The 19298-nt window shown below is 44.7% G+C and overlaps 1 protein-coding gene across 1 annotated transcript in view; it reads left to right on the top strand.

The window, feature by feature from the left end:
* Positions 1-18711, top strand: part of LOC106587765 (GRAM domain-containing protein 2A) — a 31511-nt gene extending 12800 nt beyond the window's left edge. The window contains exons 3-12 of the mRNA XM_082969736.1: positions 2376-2427; positions 3828-3900; positions 5035-5138; positions 8780-8878; positions 9796-9867; positions 10600-10659; positions 14010-14187; positions 16273-16366; positions 16903-17007; positions 17232-18711. Of these exons, the coding sequence (XP_082825862.1) occupies positions 2376-2427; positions 3828-3900; positions 5035-5138; positions 8780-8878; positions 9796-9867; positions 10600-10659; positions 14010-14187; positions 16273-16366; positions 16903-17007; positions 17232-17235 (841 nt within the window). The 3' untranslated portion in view covers positions 17236-18711. The remainder of the gene's footprint in view (positions 1-2375; positions 2428-3827; positions 3901-5034; positions 5139-8779; positions 8879-9795; positions 9868-10599; positions 10660-14009; positions 14188-16272; positions 16367-16902; positions 17008-17231) is intronic.
* Positions 18712-19298: the final 587 nt, after the last annotated feature.

Here is a 19298-nt window from a genome sequence, read left to right as displayed (position 1 = left end):
GACTGGGGACAGCAAGGAGTCATCATGCCAGGTAGTCCTGAGGCATGGTCCTAGGGCTCAGGTCCTCCGAGAGAAAGACAGAAAGAGAAAAAGAGAGAATTAGAGAGAGCATATTTAAATTCACACAGGACACCGGATAAGACAAGAGAAATACTCCAGATGTAACAGACTGACCCTAGCCCCCCGACACATAAACTACTGCAGCATAAATACTGGAGGCTGAGACAGGAGGGATCAGAAGACACTGTGGCCCCATCCGATGATACCCCCGGACAGGGCCAAACAGGCAGGATATAACCCCACCCACTTTGCCAAAGCACAGCCCCCACACCACTACAGGGATGTCTCCAACCACCAACTTACCGTCCTAAGACAAGGCCGAGTATAGCCCACAACGATCTCCGCCATGGCACAACCCAAGGGGGGGGGCGCCAACCCAGACAGGAAGACCACGTCAGTGACTCAACCCACTCAAGTGACGCACCCCTCCCATGGACGGCATGGAAGAACACCAGTAAGCCAGTGACTCAGCCCCTGTAATAGGGTATAGCTACTGTATAAACCAGCACGCCATTTTGATTTGATTTGAGGGTTTTCCATTAATTTAGTTTAGCTTGTTGTATGTTTGTATTCACCTAATAACAGGTAGTTTGTTAAAGTAGGTCAGAGTTGAGAGTACCGTGATGTCTCGTGGGAAGTTGTTGGTGTATTGGTATATATTGGTGTGTATGAATCAATGATTTATATATACACGCCTTAGACTGTTGACAACATGTAAACTATATATTGTCTCCAATGTTTATTGATAACATTCATACATTTGCACTATGAGCACTTGTCTCTCACATATTGTTACAGTTGTTGGTTAGCTAGCGAATTTTAGCCATATTAGCATAGACGTGACATCAGTCAAAACACCTCAAAACAAGACATGTTATCAAGAACAGAATAAAATTAGCTGAAATGAGCCACCTACGATTCCCCTCATGGCAGCTTCTTGTCATTGTTGCTAGCTATCTGCACATCCAGAATCACAACACAGACTTCTGCCCCATTGAAGCGTGCACATCCTTTTCGTGACGTTGTCAGCTAACACGTCTATGCATAGCATCAACAATCCAGGGTTTATATACATCATTGGTATGAATACACCAGTCTCAGGGCTATTTCTATCTCAGAGGTTTGATAGAACAAGATCTATATTAGTAGCCTGCTAACTAGCTAAATGTCCCCTAAGAGAACAATGTGATCAACCTTTCTGGGAGCCCCTCTCTTTCTTTATAAAGGCGTCCGCATGCTACCCAGCAGAAACAGCTCAGAAGAGTTTGTGCATATATTATGCAGACATTTGATGACGTTTTTGTTCGTCTTGGACTTCGGTAAGGGTTTTCTCGGCTGTTCAGGTACGCAAAAACATTTCTTGATGCAAGCCGAAGCCAGTAGCTGAAGCCTCGCGGGCACACTCGTTTGGTTTGGATAGCGGAACTGAAGCATGCTGACGTCTCGCTCTCTCTCGCTCTCTCTTTCAATTTAAGGGCTTTATTGGCATGGGAAACAAATGTAAACATTGCCAACGCAAGTGAAGTAGATAATAAACAAAAGTAATATAAACAATAAAAATGTACAGTAAACATTACACTCCCAAAAGTTCCTAAACAATAAAGACATTTCAAATGCCATATTATGTGTGAATAGTTAAAGTACAAAAGGGAAAATAAATCAACATATATATGGGTTGTATTTGCAATGTGTGTGTGTTTGCTTGCTTGCACACATGTTTGTGCTTGTACTCATGCTTGCCAGTCAGATGTACGAAAGAGAGTGTGTGTGTGTGTGTGTGGGGGGGCACTGAGTTTCCATAATGTAACTAGTCAGCCCAGTTTTATTAAAGCACATTCACCTCCCTTTATGTATGGTCGTGTTTGTGTGGTCGCATAGTGTTTGTTTCTGTTTGATTGAGTGAGATACCATTTGTCTGCTGTCACGTCTGCTTCCCTTCTCTACAGTCCTGCACATGTTTGTCTGGTAGCCGACCCTGAACCATGCCGACATTACTGTCATAAACAGCAGACAAATATACACTACTACTGTTTGATTTGATGCTGAGGTCAGAGATCACAGATTACAGTTGGATCAGATTATAGTTGAAATGTCTCACTATTCTCCAACAAGATTAAGATCAAACAAATGATCCAATAGGTGTTAATGAGATCAATATAATCCCTGTGGACCAGTGGAAAAGCTACATCACCATGAAATTCACGATAGTATTTAGTTGAGTCTATGTCTCTAAACAAACAGTCACTGGCCTGATATATTAAAACACTAGAAGATGTCTTCTTTTCACACCATTTCCTTCTTAATTTCCTTCACAGGTTGATTGACGACCTATCATATGAAGATGTGAAGAAATGCTACAGGGGTTCGGTGAGTAGCAGGTTTCCTTTCTAATGTATTATAGATCATGTCTGTAATACCTTATTGATTTTGCATCTTGCCTAACAAAGATATGCGAATTACAGCCGAGTTGGATGCAGGCCAAGTCAATTGTCTATTTCCTATCAGAGTTAAATTCTACACTTTATATTGGTTGACCCTTACCTCTCATATGTACTGCACATTCTGGAATAAAGTTAATTTGACCTTTTTATGCACAATTAATATGCACTGACTGATTTTAAGACCTGTGTGACAGTGAACCCTGTCATTGCTTGCTTTTAGGAGTGGTCCATTGAGGAGTTTCCTAGTATCGAGGGTGGCCGAGGCTAAGCTACAATTTAAACGAGGCATTGCGATCCTGAAATACAAACATGTATTAGATCTGTCTATAGACCTAGACAGATCAAGGTTTGATAGTAGCCTTGAGACTCTATTAAACATCCCACCTCGCTAATCCAGCCCCAACAACTGATTATCTCCAGCCATTAAGATGTAGTACCGGTGATTTGATTGTATTCTTCAGGCTCAGAACTCAACGGTTATTCAATAGGTGAGGAGGTCATCCATTAACTCAAACCCACTCTCTTTTGGCGAGATCAGCAGGCCATCATGCCAGATTAAAGGAACTGTACCGTAGCTGCGATTATTATCTCCATGTCTCCCAAAGGGGAATATTAAGTAGAGCTGCTGAGCCCCACAGTCACACCAGCTGGCTGCAGATATTAACAGGGGTGACAGTTCTGACTGTCTCATGTGCTTGGTGAGAGAGGAGGGAGGGAGGGAGGGGGTGGTGCCTGTGGCCAGCAAGCTGTTATCAAGACAAGGATAGGAGGGTAAGGAGGCTGCAGCATAGGTTGGTATGGTGTGAGCATAGGGGGGAGTCACTGTGCACTGTCGTGTTGAAACAGCAAGAGAGAGAGAGCAAGAGGGAGAGAGAGCAAGAGAGAGGCAGGAAGGGAGGACTCAGGGTGTCGGTGTCTGTGGCTGAGAAGGGCAGTGTATGAGAGTGTGTGTGGTCGGGTTTCAGACCAGTGTTGAAGGGTGAGAGAAAAAGAGAAAGGGCTCAGTGATGGTCTGAGGTGCACACTGTGTCGGACCGGAGTGGTGTGTGTGTGTGTGTAACGGAGAACTGCCCCCTCAAACCTGCACAAAGGACACCGGTTGACATCTGACTAGTTGGAGGACAGTCTGTGTCTTGCAGTGGGTTCCACCACGCCGTCGATGTGTGTGTGTGTGTGTGTGGCTGTGTGTGCGGCTCCAGCATGCTGAGTCTGGTGCAGCAGAGCTCTCGTCCTCTGAGAGAGAGGGCGGCTGCCGGTTTGCCGGTGCCGGTGGGAGGGAGGCCAGCCAAGGAACTGCTCATGACTCTGCCCTGTCCCTCTGCTCAGACTGTCAGCAAGTACAACTCGCAGTACCACAAACTCTTCCAGTGCGTTCCGAAGGACGAGATCCTAATGAAAGGTACTGTCAACAACAATGCTACATGCTAACATCTGTTGTAGTATCTCCGTATGATGTATGTTTATTTAGGTTAACATGCTAGTGACTGTAGCATGTCTGTAGCTCACTGTCTAAATGCTGTGCATTGACTTCAGGCTATCGCCCTATTAGCTCCATATGCTGTGTTTATGTACCGTTAGCTAACTTGCTAGCTACGGTAGCATCTATTTTTTTCCCATGGCAAAAATGAAAACAAGAAACACACTTAACACCTCAGTCCTTTAAAAACCTGTTGTATGTAAAATATTGTGAGCTATAGATAGAAAATAAATACATGTGACTGGATGACAACATAATGATGTTTGTTTTCAACATTAGGGCTGTTTTCCTAAAGAAGTTAAATCCACTTTGTGTTTTGTTCCCTTGCCATGATACTACAAGTATCGCAATACTGGTATCGTTCCAGCCCTAATTACTATTATTAGTAGAAGTACTTTCACTGTAAAATGTTGTCTACAATAAGTATATACTTTCTCTTATGTTTCTGTCCCCACATACTGTATGAGTTTTAGTCATTTCAGTTTTGGTTTTGGAACTCTATGTGCTACTCAGTGTGTTTGAAACCATCTTTTTGAGTCTCTGGAAAGGATTTCTGGTAATGGTTTCTGGTAAGGGTAACCAGCCCTCAGGCCCTGAACAGGAAGTTGTATGGTTTGAGGTCAGGTTATGCAGATTAGGTCAGGGTTGGGTTTCCCAAAAGCTTCGTAGCACTAAGATCAACCTTCGTCCATTTAGATTCAATGGAATTAAGATGATCATAGTGCTACAATGCTTTTGGGAAACCCAGCCCTGTTCTATTTTAGACTAGGGGTAAAGTGAAGATGGTAAATACAGTTTTGATTTGTTTAACTGATATGTACGTACCAGTTACTTTATTCAATGCCTATGAACCTATTTTATAAGCATCTATAGGCCAAGTCAAAGACACATGAGCTATAATTATATATAATATATGCCGTTTAGCAAACGCTTTTACCCAAAGCCACTTAGTCATGTGTGCATACATTTTTAGTGAGAAGCTACAAACAGTGTTAGCAATGTCCTTGTCTTGAGTTAGCAGCTACTTTTAACCTGTTTATGTCTCCTCTCCCTCAGTATACTCCTGCGCTCTGCTCCGAGACATCCTGCTGCAAGGCCGTCTTTATATCTCCAGAAACTGGCTGTGTTTCTATGCCAACCTCTTTGGCAAGGACATCAAGGTAAGTCCAGGCCTGGCAGATAATAGACAGATCGTCAATAATGAATAATATATGACACTTTTATCTGAGTGCATACATCTTAGAATGTGTGACCCCAGCTGGAACAAACCCACAACCCTGACATTGCTAGCACCACACTAATACCAACTGAGCCACGCAGGACCGCAGGACCCTCAATATCTAGATGGACAGACAGAGAGAAGTAGACAGGACCGCAGGACCCTCGATATCTAGATGGACAGACAGAGAGAAGTAGACAGGACTGCAGGACCCTCGATGGACAGACAGAGAGAAGTAGACAGGACCGCAGGACCCTCGATATCTAGATGGACAGACAGAGAGAAGTAGACAGGACCGCAGGACCCTCGATATCTAGATGGACAGACAGAGAGAAGTAGACAGGACCGCAGGACCCTCGATATCTAGATGGACAGAGAGAAGTAGACAGGACCGCAGGACCCTCGTGGGACAGACAGAGAGAAGTAGACAGGACCGCAGGACCCTCGATATCTAGATGGACAGACAGAGAGAAGTAGACAGGACCGCAGGACCCTCGATATCTAGATGGACAGACAGAGAGAAGTAGACAGGACTGCAGGACCCTCGATGGACAGACAGAGAGAAGTAGACAGGACCGCAGGACCCTCGATATCTAGATGGACAGACAGAGAGAAGTAGACAGGACCGCAGGACCCTCGATATCTAGATGGACAGACAGAGAGAAGTAGACAGGACCGCAGGACCCTCGATATCTAGATGGACAGACAGAGAGAAGTAGACAGGACTGCAGGACCCTCGATGGACAGACAGAGAGAAGTAGACTGGACTGCAGGACCCTCGATATCTAGATAGACAGAGAGAAGTAGACAGGACTGCAGGACCCTCGATGGACAGACGGAGAGAAATAGACAGGACCGCAGGACCCTCAATATCTAGATGGACAGACAGAGAGAAGTAGACAGGACTGCAGGACCCTCGATGGACAGACAGAGAGAAGTAGACAGGACCGCAGGACCCTCGATATCTAGATGGACAGACAGAGAGAAGTAGACAGGACCGCAGGACCCTCAATATCTAGATGGACAGACAGAGAGAAGTAGACAGGACTGCAGGACCCTCGATGGACAGACGGAGAGAAGTAGACAGGACCGCAGGACCCTCGATATCTAGATGGACAAAGAGAAGTAGACAGGACTGCAGGACCCTCGATGGACAGACGGAGAGAAGTAAACAGGACCGCAGGACCCTCAATATCTAGATGGACAGACAGAGAGAAGTAGACAGGACTGCGATATCTAGATAGACAGACAGGACCGCAGGACCCTCGATATCTAGATGGACAGACAGAGAGAAGTAGACAGGACTGCAGGACCCTCGATATCTAGATGGACAGACAGAGAGAAGTAGACAGGACTGCAGGACCCTCGATGGACAGACAGAGAGAAGTAGACCGGACTGCAGGACCCTCGATATCTAGATAGACAGAGAGAAGTAGACAGGACTGCAGGACCCTCGATGGACAGACGGAGAGAAGTAGACAGGACCGCAGGACCCTCAATATCTAGATGGACAGACGGAGAGAAGTAGACAGGACCGCAGGACCCTCGATATCTAGATGGACAGACAGAGAGAAGTAGACAGGACCGCAGGACCCTCAATATCTAGATGGACAGAGAGAAGTAGACAGGACTGCAGGACCCTCGATATCTAGATGGACAGAGAGAAGTAGACAGGACTGCAGGACCCTCGATATCTAGATGGACAGACAGAGAGAAGTAGGCTGAGACTTCCAAGGCCAACTATGTCACTACTTACCTTCAACCCCACTTCCAATTGGAACAATGTGCTGGGAGCTGTTAGTCAGGCAGCTGAGAGAGCTGTTAGTCAGGCAGCCGACGGAGCTGTTAGTCAGGCAGCTGAGAGAGCTGTTAGTCAGGCAGCCGACGGAGCTGTTAGTCAGGCAGCCGACGGAGCTGTTAGTCAGGCAGCCGACGGAGCTGTTAGTCAGGCAGCCGACGGAGCTGTTAGTCAGGCAGCCGACGGAGCTGTTAGTCAGGCAGCCGACGGAGCTGTTAGTCAGGCAGCCGACGGAGCTGTTAGTCAGGCAGCCGACGGAGCTGTTAGTCAGGCAGCCGACGGAGCTGTTAGCCAGGCAGCCGACGGAGCTGTTAGCCAGGCAGCCGACGGAGCTGTTAGTCAGGCAGCCGACGGAGCTGTTAGTCAGGCAGCCGACGGAGCTGTTAGTCAGGCAGCCGACGGAGCTGTTAGTCAGGCAGCCGACGGAGCTGTTAGTCAGGCAGCCGACGGAGCTGTTAGTCAGGCAGCCGACGGAGCTGTTAGTCAGGCAGCCGACGGAGCTGTTAGTCAGGCAGCCGACGGAGCTGTTAGTCAGGCAGCCGACGGAGCTGTTAGTCAGGCAGCCGACGGAGCTGCTAGCCAGGCAGCCGACGGAGCTGCTAGCCAGGCAGCCGATGTCCATGAGCAAATCATGTGCGCCCAATCAAATCAAAGTGTGTGTGCGTGCGTGCAGGTTTTCAGTGAATTTATGTAAATCGTGAAGCTCATCTGCAGTGCAGGAAAATTCTCAGCAACAAAAGAGTGATCAAATTAAGACCCGGCACCTGTCTCTGGCTCTCTGGCCTGCAATAAGCTGATTAGTCAGAGTGTGTCTGGCCCAGTATGTCCCCCTGTGTCTGGCCCAGTATGTCCCCCTGTGTCTGGCCCAGTATGTCCCCCTGTGTCTGGCCCAGTATGTCCCCCTGTGTCTGGCCCAGTATGTCCCCCTGTGTCTGGCCCAGTATGTCCCCCTGTGTCTGGCCCAGTATGCCCCCCTGTGTCTGGCCCAGTATGCCCCCCTGTGTCTGGCCCAGTATGCCCCCCTGTGTCTGGCCCAGTATGTCCCCCTGTGTCTGGCCCAGTATGTCCCCCTGTGTCTGGCCCAGTATGTCCCCCTGTGTCTGGCCCACTATGTCCCCCTGTGTCTGGCCCAGTATGTCCCCCTGTGTCTGGCCCAGTATGTCCCCCTGTGTCTGGCCCAGTATGTCCCCCTGTGTCTGGCCCAGTATGTCCCCCGCGTCTGGTCCAGTATGTCCCCCGCGTCTGGTCCAGTATGTCCCCCGCGTCTGGTCCAGTATGTCCCCCGCGTCTGGTCCAGTATGTCCCCCGCGTCTGGTCCAGTTAGTCCACCTCTCTGGTCCAGTTAGTCCCCCGCGTCTGGTCCAGTATGCCCCCCCGCGTCTGGTCCAGTAAGCCACCCCGCGTCTGGTCCAGTATGCCCCCCCGCGTCTGGTCCAGTATGCCCCCCCGCGTCTGGTCCAGTATGCCCCCCCGCGTCTGGTCCAGTATGCCCCCCCCGCGTCTGGTCCAGTATGCCCCCCGCGTCTGGTCCAGTATGCGCCCCGCGTCTGGCCCAGTATGCCCCCCGCGTCTGGCCCAGTATGCCCCCCGCGTCTGGCCCAGTATGTCCCCCGCGTCTGGCCCAGTATGTCCCCCGCGTCTGGCCCAGTATGTCCCCCGCGTCTGGTCCAGTATGCCCCCCGCGTCTGGTCCAGTAAGTCCCCTGCGTCTGGTACAGTTAGTCCCCCTCTCTACAAGGTATAATATTGTGTCCTCTTTTTTCCCACCTCTTTCCCCCATCATAGGTTGCTATCGCCGTGGTCTCTGTGAGGCTGGTAAAGAAGCACAAAACAGCAGGTCTGGTGCCCAACGGCCTAGCCATCACCACAGATACCAGTCAGAAGGTGAGCGTTAGCCTCTTAGCGCCTCTGGGCACAGTGAATGGAAACACAGCTAACTGGCATTAGCGCCACACCACGTTCTTTCCACCAACCACAGGTAGATGGAAAATAAACAACACCTCATGCTAACATGCTAAGCTAATGCAAGTCAGCGCATGGTTCGGTAACACTGAAAGGGTGTCAAGGTCGCAGTCTATTTTGGTAGTGTCCCTTCTTGGTTCCTCTCCAGTGTGTGGGAGAGAACGGTTCACCTGCCTGCCTGCTCCTTTACATTGGAGTAAACGTCTGGAAAATGTTTCTTATTGCTCTGTAATCTTAATGTGTTGTGAAATCTGTTGTGAATGTATTGTAATGTTTTTAAAATTGGATAACTGCCTTAATTTTGCTGGACCCCAGGAAGAGTAGCAGCAAATGGGGATCCATAATATATACAAATACAAATCTTTAATTTCTGATATTTTATGACTGTCTATTGTCTGGTAAGTGATTTAAGGATTCATACACTCTCATTGAAAATGATTTATGAAAGAGTGGTGTTTTCAGTAGAGCTACAGTACAGACACCATGTAAGAGGAATGGAATATCACTATTGAAATATCCTATGTCAATTTACTAGATTAAGCTGTAATCTGTCAAATATAAACCGTGGTAGATTGAGTTACTGTTCACAATAACTATTTAGAAAAAATTGCATTCCTGGTAATGAGTTGATGTCCTAATGGATCTTATAAATCTTCCTGACATCGGTTTTATGAGCACATGATGAAATGCTTAATACATGTGTTTACATGTGTGCATGCATGAGTGTGAGCGTACGTGCGTGTGTATGCTTTCATTCACATTTGAATTGGCTAATGCTCTTTCTCTCCCTCACTCTCTCCCTCGCTCTCTCTCTCTCCCCCTGTCCGTCCGTCCTGCAGTATGTCTTTGTGTCTCTGCTGTCCAGGGACAGTGTGTATGACGTGCTCCGGAGGATCTGCACACACCTCCAGGTCAGAGAACACACACACACTCACACAACCACACACACACACACACTGGCTATCACTACACACACACCTCCAGGTCAGAGAACACACACACTCGCACAACCACACACACTGGCTATCACTACACACACACCTCCAGGTCAGAGAACACACACACACACAACCACACACACTGGCTACCACTACACACACACCTCCAGGTCAGAGAACACACACACTCGCACAACCACACACACAAACACTGGCTATCACTACACACACACCTCCAGGTCAGAGAACACACACACACACAACCACACACACTGGCTACCACTACACACACACCTCCAGGTCAGAGAACACACACACTCGCACAACCACACACACAAACACTGGCTACCACTACACACACACCTCCAGGTCAGAGAACACACACACTCGCACAACCACACACACAAACACTGGCTACCACTACACACACACCTCCAGGTCAGAGAACACACACACACACAACCACACACACTGGCTACCACTACACACACACACCTCCAGGTCAGAGAACACACAGACACCATGTAAGAGGAATGGAATATCACTATTGAAATATCCTATGTCAATTTACTAGATTAAGCCACACACACACATGTACCACTGAACCAGCTCACTCCCACATCAACAGGTCTATTGGCCTTAAAAGTGTACAGATTGTAAAATAGTGTACTGAATATTTCCCATATCTCATCGTTCCCTCTCCAGGTCAATGGGAAGAGTCTGAGCTTGAAACACTACATGGAGGTTCCCCATACCTTATCTCTGGTAAGTAAGCTTTGGACTCTAGCCCCTCACTCCAGACTGATCCCTGTCTCTTATTGGTTAGAACATTGACCAACTCCAGACTGATCACTGTCTCTTATTGGTTAGAACATTGACCAACTCCAGACTGATCCATGTCTCTTATTGGTTAGAGTATTGACCAACCATAATGTACACAAGTACAACATGAATCACATTATTATTATGAACAGTACTGACGTCAAATGGGAGAATCAAGGACACGGGTGGTTCCTAATGATGTGAGAATCTCGCTAGTGTTTACAGAACAACTGGTTCTGCGAGATTAGGATCAGGATTTCCAATTGTAACAGTAAGCAACTGTAACAAAATGGATCACTGCAGTGTAGACGTTATTATGAGTACATGTTGCATGGATTGCTAAGGCATAAGAATATGAAAGTGTGTATTCTTATTTTAGATGTATGTAGTTCTGTACCTGTCTATTAATGATATATATTATATCATTTTATGTAGTTCTGTCCTTCAGCTGTAATTGTCTAACAATGTTATGTATTATGTCGGCGGGGAGCAACTGCGGCCCTTTATGATGAATTCAGATTTTATGTGGCCCCCACCCCCATCAAAGTTGCCTATCCCTATTCTACTTCATTTCTGGATTTAGTTAATGTATTATTTAATGTCTTAGTTAATATCTTAGCTAATGTCTTAGTTAATGTCTTAGTTAATGTCTTAGTTAATATCTTAGCTAATGTCTTAGTTAATATCTTAGTTAATGTCTTAGTTAATGTCTTAGTTAATGTCTTAGTTAATGTCTTAGCTAATGTCTTAGCTAATGTCTTAGCTAATGTCGTAGCTAATGTCGTAGTTAATGTCTTAGCTAATGTCTTAGGTAATATCTTAGCTAATGTCTTAGTTAATATCTTAGCTAATGTCTTAGCTAATGTCGTAGTTAATGTCTTAGCTAATGACTTAGTTAATATCTTAGCTAATGTCTTAGCTAATGTCTTAGTTAATATCTAAGCTAATGTCTTAGCTAATGTCTTAGTTCATGTCTTAGTTCATGTCTTAGCTAATGTCGTAGCTAATGTCGTAGCTAATGTCGTAGCTGATGTCGTAGCTGATGTCGTAGCTGATGTCGTAGCTGATGTCGTAGCTGATGTCATAGCTGATGTCGTAGCTGATGTCGTAGCTGATGTCTTAGTTAATGACTTGTGATGAATAACGCAGGAATTACAGTATTACAAAAGATAACGATAGTTTCAGAATCTCTACTGCTACCCTATTAGTCTAATAATGAGTAATCATAATAAATAATTTATGTTTTTCTAAAGTGTATGTACTGTATTTGTTATGAATCAATATCCATATGTAACCTTGTCTCTAGATATGTGTAAGAGTAGGCTGACCCAAGTCTGCCATGGCCATGCCCCTCTGTGACCTTCAACAATGACCTTATCAATGACTTCCTGGAAAAAAATGGAAGTAATCAATATTTGGTTCATTGTTGTCTTACTCTGTCTCAATGACTATTCTCCTGAGTGGGCCCACACGATGCAGCCATCTTGTAGGACAGTTGACCTTCGTAACATACGAACGTAATATGTATTAATAATGTCTAGTTCATATGTCATAGATTGATTATGGATGGATGGATATAGGTATGTTCAGTACCAGTCAAAAGTTTTAGAACACTTACTCATTCAATGGTTTTTCTTTATTTGACTATTTTCTACATTGTAGAATAATAGTCAAAACATCAAAAATATGAAATAACATATGAAATCATGTAGTAACCAAAAAGTTTTAAATCAGAATATATTTGAGATTCTTCAAAGTAGCCACCCTTTTGCCTTGATGACTTCTTTGCACACTCTTGGCATTCTCTCAACCAGCTTCATGAGGTAGTCACCTGGAATGCATTTCAATTAACAGGTGTGCCTTGCTAAAAGTTAATTTGTGGAATTTCTTTCCTTAATGCGTTTGAGCCAATCAGTTGTGTTGTGAGAAGGTAGGGGTGGTATACAGAAGATAGCCCTATTTGGTAAAAGACCAAGTCCATATTATGGCAAGAACATCTCAAATAAGCAAAGAGAAACGACAGTCCATCATTACTTTAAGACATGAAGGTCAGTCAATCTGGAACATTTCAAGAACTTTTAATGTTTCTTCAAGTGCAGTCGCAAAAACCATCAAGCTCTATGATCAAACTGGCTCTAATGAGAACCGCCACAGGAAAGGAAGACCCAGAGTTACCTCTGCTGTAGAGGATAACTTCATTAGTTACCAGCCTCCGAAATCAGCAATTAACTGCACCACAGATTGCACCTCACAGAGTTCAAGTAACAGACGCATCTCAACATCAACTGTTCAGAGGAGACGGTGTGAATCAGGCCTTCGTGGTCAAATTGCTGCAAAGAAACCACTACTAAAGGACACCAATAAGAAGAAGAGACTTGCTTGGGCCAAGAAACACAAGCAATTGACATTAGACCGGTGGAAATCTGTAATTTGGTCTGATGAGTCCAAATTTGAGATTTTTGGTTCCAACCGCCGTGTCTTTGTAAAACGCAGAGTAGGTGAACGGATGATCTCCACATGTGTGGTTCCGACTGTGAAGCATGGAGGTGTGATGGTGTGGGGGTGCTTTGCTGGTGACACTGGTGAGTTATTTAGAATTCAAAGCACACTTAACCAGCATGGCTATCACAGCATTCTGCAATGATACGCCATCCCATCTGATTTGCGCTTAGTGGAACTATCATTTGTTTTTCAACAGGACAATGACCCAACACACCTCCAGGCTGTGCAAGGGCTATTTGACCAATAAGTAGAGTGATGGAGTGCTGCATCAGATGACCTGGCCTCCACAATCCCCCGACCTCAACCCAATTGAGATGGTTTGGGATGAGTTGGACCACAGAGTGAAGGAAAAGCAACCAACAAGTGCTCAGCATATGTGGGAACTTCTAAAAGAAAAAAACTTCTACCTCATGAAGCTGGTTGAGAGAATGCAAAGCTGTCATTAAGGCAAAGGGTGACTACTTTGAAGAATCTAAAATATATTTAGATTTTTTTAGCACTTATGTGTTATTTCATAGTTTTGATGTCTTCACTATTATTCTAAAATGTAGAAAATAGTTTAAAAAAAATAAAAAACCTTGAATGACTAGGTGTGTCCAAACGTTTGACTGTTACTGTAGATAAACTATGCAGCATTGAGAGAGTGGAACACTTTCTTTCCTGAAGATTTGGTCAATTCAGATCAATAATGCCTCGCACATCTCTGATTTAGAGGGGTTGGGTTAAATGCGGAAGACACATTTCAGTTGGACAACTGACTAGGTATCCCCCTTTCCTTTCTATACCTCCAGGATGAGTTCCCAGTGGCGGATGAGTTCCCGGGGGCGGATGAGTATCCTCCGGTGCTGAAGTGGAGGAGAAAACCCTCGGTGGTGTCCGTGTCCTCGTCCCTCCCTGACCTCCTGGGTAGCTCCACCGGTAGCCTAACTGCGGTGGACTCCTCCTTCCAGACAGACCAGCCTCTGGAAGGTGAAAAGGGAGGACAACCTAGCCTGGACCAACATTGGTTTATGCTGTATTATAGCCAACTCTTGTTTGGCATGAGAATGACCGTAGGGGTTTGGCAAGACGACACAAGCAGATCTGGGACCAGGCTAGGAAAAACCTATTTTTCGTGTATTTAATTTCACAAAGGATGACAAACTGACAGATACAATGGCGAACACAGCATTTCTCATGAATAGCATAATATAATAGCCATATCTATTGAGGCTCTGCCACATGAGGTGAGCTCTGCGTTTTTTCTGGTGCATTAAGAGATTGGAGGTGTTCAGCTTTGTCCACACCTGGCCGGAGTTATCCATTGATGTTAGCCGGCGGGGGCTGGGCCATCACATGTTTGCAGAATGTTCAAATCCCTGATTATGTGTAGGAGGGGAACTGGGAAGGGAGAGTTGTGTTTGGATGGGCACAACCCTCTTATGCAATACAGGATTAAGCACCAAATGGAGATTTTAGCATGTAGGGACTTGCTCTGTCCTTCTACTCTGTCCTGCTACTGTGTCCTGCTACTGTACCCTACTGAACCCTGCTACTGTGCCCTACTGAACCCTACTGAACCCTACTACTGTGTCTTGCTACTGTGTCCTGCTACTGTGTCCTATTACTGTGTCCTGCTACTGTACCCTACTACTGTACCCTGCTACTGTGTCCTACTGAACCCTGCTACTGTGTCCTGCTACTGTGTCCTACTACTGTACCCTACTGAACCCTGCTACTGTACCCTACTACTGTGCCCTACAACTGTACCCTACAACTGTGCCCTACTACTGTATCCTACTACTGAGCCCTACTACTGTGCCCTACAGTACCCTACTACTGTGCTCTACTGAACCCTACTACTGTACCCTACTGAACCCTACTACTGTACCCTACTGAACCCTACTACTGTACCCTACTGAACCCTACTGCTGTACCTTACAAACTGTACTCTACTACTGTACCCTATTACTGAACCCTACTACTGTGCCCTACTGAACCCTACTGCTGTACCCTATTACTGAACCCTACTACTGTGCCCTACTGAACCCTACTGCTGTACCTTACAAACTGCACCATACTGCTGTACCCTACTGTTGTCTACATTTAGATGATCTGAAAGAGACTAGAATAAACTGCCCAGTTATGTATACAGTACATAACACTACTATTGTCTCATAATTGTGACGTCTGTATGCAGGCTTTACTATGACATATACGACGGGTTTCCCAAACTGACTGCCTCACTTTTTTTGGGGGGGGGGGGCATAAACGACTGTAAAAACACCAGCAAATCACCTCCAAGTGATTTTAATTTGGGAAATCTGTTCCAAAGTATTCCCATGCATTATAGAGATTTATTATATAAACAAATTTAAGCAAGGTTTGAAATGATTGTTTTAGTCAAATATTATATCTGTTTGGTCTTCTTGCGGTCAATTTGCAGTCTACAAATGATTAGTCATAATGTTCCGGCCCCCTGACCATCCGCTCTAGAGGAAATTGTCCCATGGCTGAATGTAGTTGATGATCCCTGATATAGGACAGTCTGCCTCTACCTCGTATCTACTGCATATGGTGCATATTGTCATAGTGGACTTTTTCCATATTTCATATTTGTTTAAGATGTGTTTCCTATGACGTAACTGTCTGGGGTTGCAAAAGAGTTGGAAAACCTGAGTGTAGATTGATCAAATAAAAACTTTGACCCACTTGCATACATACAATACTTTTGCACAGCCAGATGTGGTCACATATATATTAGCGTCCTTGCACTTTACAATGAAGTGTAATGGAGCAGAATGTTCAGGGGGTTTTTCTTTTCAAAACTGGTTGAATGGCTCATTTTACCCCGTAGGCACCTGCAACTTACCACAATATATTTGATGGCATCTGTAAGCAACAATACACTATCACCTACGTAGTCTAGTAGATGGCTATATTAATGTGTGTGTGTGTGTGTGTGTGTGTGTGTGTGTGTGTGTGTGTGTGTGTGTGTGTGTGTGTGTGTGTGTGTGTGTGTGTGTGTGTGTGTGTGTGTGTGTGTGTGTGTGTGTGTGTGTGTGTGTGTTGTAGACCGGGGCTTAGAGACAGAGAAGATCCTACTAACAGAGCCTGTTCCAGAGCTGGGCCCGATGGAATATCAGCTTCTCAAGTTCTTCATCATACTGTAACTATTTCCATGCCCCACAACTGGCTTCCTCACAGCAACAATCATATCATTAGGACCATCATTGTTTTATTAGATTTTATTTCACCTTTATTTAACCAGGTAGGCTAGTTGAGAACAAGTTCTCATTTGCAACTGCGACCTGGCCAAGATAAAGCATAGCAATTCGACACATACAACAATACAGAGTTACACATGGAGTAAACAAAACATACAGTCAATAATACAGTAGAACAAAAAGTCTATATACAGTGAGTGCAAATGAGGTAAGATAAGGGAGTTAAGGCAATAAATAGTCCATGGTGGTGAAGTAATTACAATATTTACCTTGTGTTGTCGAATAAATATACATTCATTGGCAGCATTATGCTCAACATTTTTTGGTACGAATTTTATCTGTGAAATAAAATCTGAACAAGGCCTAATTTAATATTCTAAAATGGATATGATCACAAAAGAATCCAGTTTTACTGCCACCTAGTGTACACACACACTTGGTACATCCTAATGTCAAACCTTCCTGTCCATTACTTCAGAATCATCCTCCTCATCCTGTCTTCCTGTTACCTGGCCTTCCGTGTCTGCAGCCTGGAGCACCAGCTGTCCTTCCTCAACAACCCAACACGGCCACCCCGAGAGAGGTGAGGTGGAGCCAGACTTAACTTTAGCCAAGTGTGTGTGTAACTGTTTTGTCATTCTGTTTTATACTACTGATAATAATAATAGTTAGAATAAACTGTTACGTTTATTAAATTAGGATTCCACCCTCAGAAAATCCTGTTCATAACTGTTATTCAAATGTCACATTTTTGGAGGGAAAGCTATTTTACTGACAATTCTATTGTCTTTGGTATCTTCCTCCTAGGTAAGTGCTGCTCTGCACTGTGATCCAATACCACTTGACTGTCTCCCTTTACGGATACATTCCTCTCTGTGACCACCTCCAGACTATGCAAACAGACTATTTATTTTTCAGGATTTTACTTCACTGTAGACTAAAAGAGGGCAAACCCCCAACTCCATCATTTTGTTGTAGGTAAGAGACAATGGCAGGTGAAAGACAATGGGCAGGCCAATTGAAGAGCCAGCAAACTACACTCAAACCAATTGTGGATGGACTGAAAAGCCCGGGATTGGTGGAAATGGCTGGGAGTCAGGACTGGGAAGGATTCTGATTGGTGGAGTTTGTCTGATGGTTTTTGAAGATTTCTGGCCATGTTCGCCAACATTAGAGTCAACTGTGTTTTTTCCCTCCCGTCAACTCAACCAGGAATGAACTACAGGACTTCAAAGAAAAGTAAAAAACATTCATCTTTCAGAAATATATAAATATATGGTACTTTCAAGGAAAGGATTTGGATGCATTAGCACACTGACAGTGGAAGAAACCAATATCATTGGCTTTACAGAATGAAAAAAAATTGCCCATATGAACTTATGAGGATCAGTCCACTATTTCAAATGTTCATCATCATCAATGAGGTCTAACTATGTTGCCATTCTAACAGGCAGGTTATTCCTGGTAAACAGTGCAATACAATTTGCAAAGTATCCAGCCTAGACTGACTTTTTAAATGTTGAAATATTGTTCTTTAACTCGGTTTGTGTTATCATGACACCACAGGTATATGTTTACCAAAGTGGGTAGGATGGTACTATTTCATGTCTGAAAAATATTGTTTAGTATAACATCTTGTCTTTTGCTTTAATTTGTATAAATGCCAGTTGTCAGCTTTGTATTGTAAGCTACCTTTAGCCAGACACAATGTGTCACAGTGAGTGATCCGTCTCCTATCTAAATACTGAACACAGTGAGTGATCCGTCTCCTATCTAAATACTGAACACAGTGAGTGATCCGTCTCCTATCTAAATACTGAACACAGTTGTCTGAATGAGTAAACAAAGAAGACATTGACTGAAGTGAAAAAGATGTTTTCTTTCTTACACTCTGTAAACTTAAAAGTTAAATCTGCATTTCAGCCGGGAAGAAAACTAGCAAAAGATTTCTAGTTCTTTTACTCAGAATGTCTGAACAGATGCATTAGGAACAAACACACTCCGCTTTGATTATTACAGTAATATTGTTGAGGAAACAGAGCTGCAGTATGTACGGTATACTTTACTACCATAACTTAGTATGTATTATCTGGTCTGTTTTGGGTCTAGACACATCTGCAACTATGTAATAGTGGTCACTGATCTTCAGTCAATGGTGAAAGAACAAACTGTCCCTGTAGACACTGAGAACAGATTAACCCTGTAGCACCCCTAAACAACCCATTACAAGACTAACACTGTACAACCCAACTGTGACGGTTACTAATAAACAGCCATTTGATCTTGAGATGGTGTCACCTTTTTGGAAAAGTCACCGGTCTTCGCCGACGCATGTACCAAGAGGTACTTTATATGTGCACCTCTTTTAGGGGCCAGCAGTATACCCCCCTGCATCCCACTGCTGGCTTGCCTCTGAAGCTAAGCAGGGTTGGTCCTGGTTGGTCCCTGGATGGGAGAACAGATGCTGCTGGAAGTGATGTTGGAGGGCCAGTAGCAGGTTTCCTTTTCTCTGGTCTAAAAAAAAATATCCCAATGCCTCAGGGCAGTGATTGGGGATATTGTCCTGTGTAGGCAGCTGTTTTTCGGATGGGATGTTAAACCGGTTTCCTGACTCTGGTCACTAAAGATTCCACAGCACATATTGTAAGAATAGGGGTGTTAACCCCTATGTCCTGGCTAAATTCCCAATCTGGCCCTCATACCATCATGGCCACGTAATCATCCCCAGCTTCCAATTGGCTCATTCATCTCCCCTGTAATTTTCCCCAGGTCATTGCTATTATCTGTGCATAGTCACTTTACCCTTACCTACACTACCGTTCAAAAGTTTGGGGTCACTTAGAAATGTCCTTGTTTTTGAAAGAAAAGTAAAAA

The sequence above is a fragment of the Salmo salar genome, chromosome 26 (genome assembly GCF_965601325.2).
Source record: "Salmo salar chromosome 26, fSalSal1, whole genome shotgun sequence".
Lineage (NCBI taxonomy): Eukaryota > Metazoa > Chordata > Actinopteri > Salmoniformes > Salmonidae > Salmo > Salmo salar.
The sequence above is the reverse complement of the archived record's forward strand: the minus strand, read 5'-3'. Positions and strand labels throughout refer to the sequence as shown.